Below are 10,012 nucleotides of genomic sequence, written 5' to 3'. Positions count from 1 at the left end.
GAGGAAGAAGCTTTTCTTAAGAAACGGCTCTTTTCAAGGTTGAATTTTGAGTTATTTAGTGAATTGTGGTACTATGATTTGGAATAGGCCTAAATTGTAATTCCAGACCAGTTCGTACTACTACTCCTACTACTACTAACTGAGCCTCTGACTTAAGTGCGCACGCTGCTCATTCAAAACAGCGCGTCAGAGTAGGTATCGAATAGCTGGCATACTATGATGAACCAGTCTCTTACGTACCAGCAGTATCAGAAAATGTATGAACCAGAGGATTGGCATGCTAAAGAAGAATGTTATCTAACTCCTCAGCTATTTCCCGCCAATATTCAGTTAGGCTGTTATACTCGGTACGCAGCAGTAATCCCATCTATCGGAGTTGAGCGGCAGCATAAGAGACAAAGAACATTACAACAAACAACGGTCAGTGTAATGTTATTGTTGATCTATGTTACGCGCTTTCGATATTGTAGGCCTTCACATTATTAATTGTCTTCCGGTTCTGAAATACCACTCTTATCATAGTCGGTACGGTAAAACTGAATAAAACATAAATGATCGGAAATTGTATTCTCTATAACTTTTGTTATGCAGTACTTTTCCATAGGACCAAGAACATAGGTATTTAAAAATTAAATTTTAGGTGCCTTCCCCTAAACTACCATTTCGCCCAGGGTGAATAACATTGTTTATAGCTTAAACTGTAGTTTCTTATTCCCAGACTCTATATACCGATTTTCATTGAATTCTGTTTACGCATTTTGTCGGGGCTCGGCGTTGATATGGACTTAGCAACACAAATCCAAATTCATGAATATCTGTGTTATCATAGCCGGTACGGTAAAAATGCATAAGACGTAAATGATCAGAAATTTAATTCTATGACCACTAATAATATAAATATTTGAGAATTGAATTTTAGGCCCTCCCCTAAACTACCATTTCACTCGGCGTTAATAAAATAATTTATAGATTAGATTGTAGCGGTTCACCCCCCGACTCTACATACCGATTTTTATTAAATTCTCTTCAGCCGTTTTCTCGCGATGCGTGTACATACAGACAGACAGACAGACAGACAGACAGACAGACAGACAGACAGACAGACAGACAGACAGACAGACAGACAGACAGACAGACAGACAGACAGACAGACAGACAGACAGACAGACAGACAGACAGACGGATAGACAGAAATTACGGAAAAGTAAAAACTGCATTTACTTGTTACTGTGGACATGACCGATACAGAAATATCATTCTTTTCAAATTCTGAGCAATGTACAGACAAAACTCTTATTTTATATATATAGATTACATTTCAGGCCTTCCCCTAAACTACCATTTCACTCAGTGCGAATAACATTATTGATAGCCTAGATTACAGCGACCTATTTCCCGACTTTGCATACCAATTTTCGGGAAGATACCACCATAATAAAATAAATATTTGACAATTAAATTTTAGGCCTTCCCCTAAACTACCATTTTTCTCAGCGTGTATAGCCTATATTGTAGCGACTTATTTTCCATCTTTGTCAAGCGGTTGTCATTAAGACACGACCACTAATAACATAAATATTTGAGAATTAAATTTCAGGCCTTCCCCTAAACTACCATTTCACTCAGCGTGATTAAAATAACTTATAGCCTAGATTGTAGCGGTTCATCACCCGACTTTACATTCCGATTTTCATACAATTCTCTTCAGCCGTTTTCTCGTGATGCGTGTACAGACAGACAGACAGACAGACAGACAGACAGACAGACAGACAGACAGACAGACAGACAGACAGACAGACAGACAGACAGACAGACAGAAATTACGGAAAAGTAAAACATGCATTTTCTTGTTACTGTGGACATAACCGATACAGAAATACCATTGTTTTCAAATTCTGAGCAATGTACAGACAAAACTCTTATTTTATATATATAGATGGTTGCCCAGTTGTACTTCCTCTTAAAAGAATAATCACCACCACCACCACTTACAAGGCTTCGCGCCAGGGGATAATTCCAGAATACGACGTGCACTCATTCCTTTATTGGCAGGTTGTCGTGGTTAATGGTTGAGATTTAGATACTCGCGTAGTACGTGGTCGAGAAGGTGCTGGTGGTGGTGGTGATTACTGTTTAAAGAGGGAGTATAACTGGGCAACCATCCTCTAGTAACACTTCTCCAACTTGCTTTACGTTGCACCAACACAGATAGGTCTTACGGCGACGATGGGATAGGAAAGGCCTAGGAGTAGGGAGAATCGGCCGTGGCCTTAATTAAGCTACAGTAGGGTACAGTAAGCTACAGGTGTGAAAATGGGAAACCACGGAAAACTATCTTTACTAATACTAATCAGAAGGAAAATGGAGGATGTCCGACATTTCAAAAAATGAAGGTATCGCCAAAAGAATAAGAAGAGCCACGGAGGACGTGAAAATGAAAGACTCCCTCGGCCTCGAGTGCTCTAATACCGCTGGGGTCGGAAAGAACAAGAGTTGACCAAGGAAGGTCGGATACGATAGATGAAAGTGAGGAGCCTGGCACAAGTAAGTGCAAGCAATGCCAGGGCTCAGCTAGGGCCCCATGGTCGCCAACCCACGCTCCCAAGTTCAGATCATCTGCGGCCTCTTCTAGTCACCTCTTATGACAGGCAAGGGATACCGTGGGTGTTATTCTATCGCTCCCACCCACATGGGGACGTGATTGAGAGAGAAGAGATGTCTATTCTATTCTATTCTATTCTATTCTATTCTATTCTATTCTATTCTATTCTATTCTATTCTATTCTATTCTATTCTATTCTATTCATTCATGAATTTAGTTTTACTTACTTTTGATACTAAATAGAACGATAACTGAAGCAAGGATACAAATCAAGAAGAAGGATGATATAAAATTAACACAATACAAAAAATATTCCGTAAGAAACAATGTAATCATTTATTTATTGATTTTGGACGGAGCATGTTACTTATCACTAAGGCCCGGATGTTGACGACGTAAAGAATATTAATAATGCACTTAGAAACGTTAAAATGACTTTATTAACTGACCTAATAATTAAGAAAATGCATGATAAAATGTTAAAGGTGATCTTAAAAATTAGTGTTTAAAAACTCTTCAGAAAATAATAGGTTAGACACAAACTTACTAAGTACACTGCATAGGCCTTTTGCTTGGAGGGTGCTCGAAGACAAAGAATACACAAAACAATGAATATTGGCTGAAAGAAGAAACAGTTTGAAAAGTTTGTAAGAAACAACTTGAGAAATTAATTTCTACAAAATGCAGAATATAGATATGATTCAGAAACAAAGAGTCAAAGAACAAAATAAGGGTACTTAATATTATATTGAAATGTTTTATTTCAATATTTGCGATACTAGTCTAAGGCTTTCAGACGTAATGTCATAAAATAACCTGGTAATATGATAAACGGGATAAAATGATAAAGAGACAATCTCCAAGATATGACCGAAATTTATTTCGAAATCTACGAAAATACTTTTAAAATATTTTTCAAAATGCAAACATAATGCAAAATAAAAAGGATATATTTGTGATCGAGGTACCATGAACAGAGTTTATATATATTGGAGCAGGGCCTCTCAAACGCCCACAATCTGACGCGTGCAAAGCGAGGCGCAGAGGTTCTGTGCACAGTGCATCGGTTCGACTCGGCTTCGTTCAGACCAGCGTTTTATCTCGGGGCGACTCGGCCAAGCTCGGCTCAACTCGCTCGGATGATGAAGCGCTGCAGAGCGAGTGGAAAAGGGGGAACAGGCGGAGCGAGAGAGACAGGCGTAGGGAAATGGAGACACAGCGCTATTGCTCATTGTTGAGGAGTGGGGGATCTGCACTCTGATCAACCTAGCAAAGTCGTCTTATGCACCTTGCGCCGCGCAATGCACCGGTACATGCACGCTGAGAGGACCTGTGTTGGAGCATTGCAGCTGACTACTCAGTAAAAAGATGACATTTCATCCACATCCGGGCACAATTTGTCACACACTACATTCATTTCCTCGCACAATTCTTACAAAGACTGAGGAACATAAAATACAGGCGGACATAAGCACCAAAGGGAACAATAATAGTAATACATCACGCCATTAGAAGCCTGAAACTCTAAGGAGGTGGTGGTGGAGGCGGGACGTAGTTCGGGTCATCCACTTCGCAAAATGTGTCCAGATCTTCTGGAATAACGTCCTTGACAAGGTCCACAAATTGAGAGAAGGGGCAGAAGTTTTCACAGTCTGGGACAGTAAGACTGTACGGATCATGGGAAGTGGAATTGCGCAGAAATATCTGAAAAGAAAAAAAATGCAAAATAAGGTTATTTATCTTCTTTCAAATGGTGAATTTAGGACACCTGGCCCTCTCTTACACTTAACCACATTTACAGTTCTTTTCTAACAGAGTTACATAATACTAACACATACGCTCTCACTCTCATTGATATGTATAAAAGAATTAATATAGTATACAGCACCTTAATTAATATGAAATAATATTGCTCGAACTAACGCGCACACAAAATAAATGCACATATTACACAATAATCTACTAAGTCTACAATACCAGAGAAACACAGTTTATCATCATTCACTCACTCCGCTATACAGAGCACACGTCAATTGGTAGCTTTCAACAGGTAATTTTGGCAAGATTTCTTGAATTCAGTTAATGAGCCACTGTCCCTGACACTGACTGGTAAGGAATTCCAAAGTCTGGAATCGGTTACAGTACATAGATGAATGGTGAAGAGGAATTGCAAGAGTAGATCCAGTGCGAGTATTGCAGTTACGAAATGAGTAGTGAAAGTAAAATTTAGAGGAAATGTACCGAGGTGAGTTGCTATTTACGAAGTCATGAAATGAAATGGCGTATGGCTTTTAGTGCCGGGAGTGTCCGAGGACGAGTTCGGCTTGCCGCGGTCTTTTGATTTAAAGTCCGTAGGCGACGTGCGCGTCGTGATGTGGATGAAACGATGATGAAGACGACACAAACAGCCATCCCCCGTGTCAGGGGAATTAACCAATTATGGTTACATTCTCGAGCCTGCCTGGAATCGAACCCGGGTCCCCTGTGACCAAGGGCCAGCACGCTAACCATTTAGCCATGGAAGTTATGTATTAATACAAGGATGTGATATTAACGTCTTTTATCAGGTTTTAGCCAGAAAAGTTATTGATAGTAAGGCGCTGTATGTAAATGATAGCTCAAGTTGAAAATGAATCTGAGGCAACAGTTAAAAGCTTACTGCAGTTTCATCGTTGTTCCTTAGTTGCGTCAATAAGGATTACGTCACAGTAGTCGACGATTTCTTTTCAAGAATGACTGTCGTTTCTTCTCCGAATAAGCCTATGTTATTTTATAGTGACTACCAAACAAACAAGTGTTTACAACAAACTCAAGAGATGCACGCATAACGAGCTGACAGGAAGTACAGCCTGTACTCCCCCACTCAAGGTACTACTGTACCTGGCGAAACACACCACCTTCTTTGTCCCATCCTCTGTCCTGTAAGGTTCGGTTTTAGTATAGTTCTGTACTTACGCTACCGAGACACGCGATTTACTTGACGCGCTAAGTGGTTATGGTTACAAGGTGCACAGAAACAACTATCCATAGTAGTTAAGTACACCATTGTTCATGTTCATTGTTGAAACATACATTTTAAAAAATCGTATGTTAAGTGTATTCATGGTCGTTTCATCATCATTCGTTTTACATTCTAGTCAGTGGATCAATTTTGAAGTTTTAATTATCATGTAATTTCGTTCCACATTGTACCATTAGAGGCCGATGACTTAGCTGTTAGCTCCCTTCAAACAACAAACATCATCATCATCATCAACAACAACAACTTTTCGAACATCTTTCTTGAAATACACTACCTGACAAAAAACGTTAAGCACCTAGAAGGAGTGGTTGAAAGTGAGTGAAATTACACATGCTGAAAGACCATGTGCCTTTATTGAACTGCTTACAATGTGAGATGAAAGAGATAAGGCCGTTCGCAATCCCCCCGCCGCAATGCTTGCCCTTATGCGGCTCGGAATGGTGTCAAACAGCCTTTGGATCCTCTTCTGAGGCAAGTTCGTCAACAGTTGTTGCAGCTGTCCCTTCAGATCCTTCAGGTTGGTACTGGGACGGAGTCCCCTTCCAATGTCGTACCACACGTATTCATTAATGGGGAGGTCCTGGGATCTTGCTGGCCACAGGAGGACCTTATTATCTTGTTGGAACACTGTCCCAGGGTACTGTCCCTTAAGGGGTAGGACATGCGGACGCAGAATGTCTGTGATGTATCGCTGTGCCGTCAAAATCTGCCGAAGCACTATTAGAGGTGACCTGAATGCATGTCCTATGGATCCCCACACCATGATGCCAGGGATTGCGCCTGTGTGTCTTCCAACAATATGGGCAGGATTTTCTTCTGCCCTCGACGCCGCCAAACCCGCACGTGATGGTCATCGGAAATTATGGAGAAGCGAGACTCATCACTGAACATGATGCGACGCCAGTCGTCCTCTATCCATGACTCCCGGGCAAGGCACCACTCCAAATGCAGGCGTTGGCGTACTGGTGTCAATGGCAACCGACGCATGGGGCGGTACGACCCTAATCCGGCGGCTTCGAGTAGTCGAGACACTGTGCGGGAGCTCACAGGATGTTGTAGAGTCTCCAATACATGTTCGCGGATAGCGGATGCCGAAGTTACGGGATCCCGAAATGCTTGACGCCCCATACGACGGTCCTTGCTCGGGGTGGTGTTTCTTGGTCGACCCGAACCTGTACGACGTGATTGGATGCCCTCATGTACCCATTGAGTCCAACATCGTGTCACTGTGACATCTGAATGGCCCAGATGCCCGGCAATTGCACGATACGACCAACCAGCCTCATGCAGTCCCACAATGTGGCCCCTGTTAAATGCTGTCAGTTGGTGGATAGGCTGTCTAACACGTCTGCGAGGCATCGCGGGTGCTCTGTTCTGTGCGCAGTCCTCTCTGAACGTCTTGCTTAACTGTCTGACTCACAATAGTTGACTGCTAACAACTTATTAACAACAGGACTGTGCCATCACGAATGCACTTTGGTGGGCATTCTACACATTACAGATCCTTGTAAATCTAATCATTTACTCACACATCAATGATATGCATATATACCAAAATGGGATAATATTGGACCATTCCTTCTGGGTGCTTAAGTCTTTTTATGTCAGGCTGTGTAATAAGGATTGTCTTAGGTGTCAATCAAAAGTCTTCTCGCCTTTCCGAAAGCTTCTTTTGCCATAGATATTCTGCTTCTTACATCCTATCTTGAATTCCAGACTAAAACTCAACTTGTCAAAAAGTTTCGTGGTGTCCAGGAGACTGGGGAGACCCTAGTGAGAAAATCGAGATCCTATACAGAAGAACGGAAGAAGGAAGTAGGAGAAAGGATGGAAAAATACTGGTAGAGAGGGAAGGCAGAGAAGGCTAAAACTAGTGCAAAGATTGTCAAACGTGGAACGTAGATGGCCGAAACGAAAGCTTAATAATAATAATAATAATAATAATAATAATAATAATAATCAGAGTTGGGATTTCTATGTGAATACAAATTAGCTTTTCCATTAGCTAGCAGGGCTGAGTGGCTCAGACGGATGAGACGCTGGCCTGGTATTTGAAGGTGCTCAAATACGTTAACCTAACTGAAAATTAAGGCCATGTTGTAATTTCTTATTTTTATTTATTTTCTTCATTTTGTTTTGCAGTCAAGTTAGGTCAAGTGAGTGCAACTTGGCAGGATCGATCCTGATTTAGTTCGGTGGTATTTGAAGGTGCTTAAATACGTCAGCCTCGTGTTGGTAGATTTGTTGGCACTTAAAAGAATTCCTGCGGGAAAAACTTTCGGCACCTCCGCCTCTCCGAAAACCGTTGAAAGTAGTTAGTAGGACTTACAAACAATAACATTATTATTTCATTAGCCATAGTGAATTTTTTCATAATTTAATTTTCCATATTTTCTATATGTCCATCTTTAGTACATGATTTTACATATTTGAGGAACATCACAAATATTTACTTGATTTCAAGTTTTATTTTATTTAACTTTCATGTTCTATGGTTTTAAAGTTATTCTTGCCAGAAAATAATTTAAAATTACTTTTCCTAACATCAGGTATGACGTGAATTACAGAAAATGTATTTATTGGAACATATTTGACTTGTGTACTGGGATTTTATTCCCCTTAATCGTCCGTTGTTTGCAGCGCCTGTTTAATTGGTGCGATCTACCGTTTAAATTATTTAAATGTGTGCTCTGCAATTATTGTGTAATAGCTGAGTCGTACGCTATTCGTTCAATGGGAAATCAATACTGGCGCGCATGCGCTGAACTCGTTTCTTGAGAGCGACCTACTTCCTCGCCTTGGACTTGCTGTCTGTTTTTGCTCCAAGATGAAGGTTTGCTGGCGTGTGTCTAAGAAGACATCTTTGGTAGTCGGCGGAATGGAGTGGGATACTCCAGGTTAACCTAACTGAAAATTAAGGCCATGTTGTAATTTCTTATTTTTATTTATTTTCTTCATTTTGTTTTGCAGTCAAGTTAGGTCAAGTGAGTGCAAAATTACTGGCTATGTGCCTATCTTTAACTGAGTCTTGAGTTGTGTGAACGACTGGATTACCTATATTTTAATATTCTGCTGTGAAAATGTAGGTAATCATACATTTTTAGAACTTTTGGTGGATTTCTACAGCCGTGGATTAGTTCAAGAAAAATGAAATGAAATGTCGTATGGCTTTTAGTGCCGGAATACCCAGGACGGGTTCGGCTCGCCAGGTGCAGGTCTTTCTATTCGACGCCTGTAGGCGACCTGCGCGTCGTGATGAGGATGAAATGATGATGAAGACAACACATACACCCAGCCCCCGGGCCATTGGAATCAACCAATTAAGGTTAAAATCCCCGACCCGGCCGGGAATCGAACCGGGGACCTTCTGAACCGAAGGCCAGTACGCTGACCGTTCAGCCAACGAGTCGGACAGTTCAAGAAGATATTACCGTAAATTGAATCAACAAAGAAAAACGTCGCCATGGGACATTATTAACATGAAGGCCTATCTATAGTATTTAAGAGACTTTTCGGCAACGATTTATTGCATTAATTATTATTAACATGGTCTTCAGCACCCAAAAAGAAATTCCTAATGTAGACTAATTAATTAAATCAATTGTAAAAAATGTGAAAGCACGTCTTTTAAAAGTAATTATATTATTCATGGGGTAACTGAGGTGATTTGGAAACGCCGCATATGGGCCTATGAATGTTACAGTCATTCTATTAGTTTTATTTATTGAGATTATCGTTTGTGTTTAATTTTCTCCCCCTATTTTATTATTATTATTATTATTATTATTATTATTATTATTATTATTATTATTATTATTATTATTATTATTTATATTTTGTAACACCGCGGTTTGTAGAGAGCTGAAATTTGATTTTCCTAATTCTTAAATTTTATTTTGTAAACGCTCACTTGTCCTATTCACACCCGTGTTTTGTTTTTGTTTTCTTTTAATTATTAGTTGCATAACTTCTCTTTTGGTGTACGCCTTAATTTTGCAGGCTTTGCCTATTATTAATGATAGCTTGGCTTGTGAAGCTGCATTTTTCCGTTCGTGTGTTATTGTTCTGTAGTATTGGCGGAAAATTAATATATTTTTCCTTAAAATTTTTGTAATTGTTTCGGGGAATTATTTCTACCCGTAATTAGTTAATCACTTAATTTGATTATTTATTAATCTGTGCAATATATATTTCAATTCGGGTCGCATTTTGAGTTGAAGTATGTGACCGTGTTACCATGTTTGTTCTTTAAACATTTACGTGAAAGTCAATCAGGTTGAAGCAAATTTCAATTTAAGTAGATTTATTGTATTAAAGAAAACTTACTGGCCAGTATTTTAGGTTTATTTAAGACCTGGTTTTATTACATAATTAATTTACTTAATCTT

At 39.9% G+C, this 10,012-nt stretch overlaps 1 protein-coding gene across 1 annotated transcript in view; it reads right to left on the bottom strand.

Annotated features, from left to right (window-relative positions):
- Window positions 1–2,914: 2,914 nt before the first annotated feature.
- The window catches only part of LOC136867448 (venom acid phosphatase Acph-1), a 171,744-nt gene continuing 164,646 nt past the window's right edge, over window positions 2,915–10,012 (bottom strand). The window contains exon 7 of the mRNA XM_067144655.2: window positions 2,915–4,306. Coding sequence (XP_067000756.2) covers window positions 4,127–4,306 — 180 coding nt within the window. The 3' untranslated portion in view covers window positions 2,915–4,126. The remainder of the gene's footprint in view (window positions 4,307–10,012) is intronic.

The sequence above is a fragment of the Anabrus simplex genome, chromosome 3 (assembly GCF_040414725.1).
Source record: "Anabrus simplex isolate iqAnaSimp1 chromosome 3, ASM4041472v1, whole genome shotgun sequence".
Classification (NCBI taxonomy): domain Eukaryota; kingdom Metazoa; phylum Arthropoda; class Insecta; order Orthoptera; family Tettigoniidae; genus Anabrus; species Anabrus simplex.
This window is presented reverse-complemented; position numbering and strand designations above follow the sequence as displayed.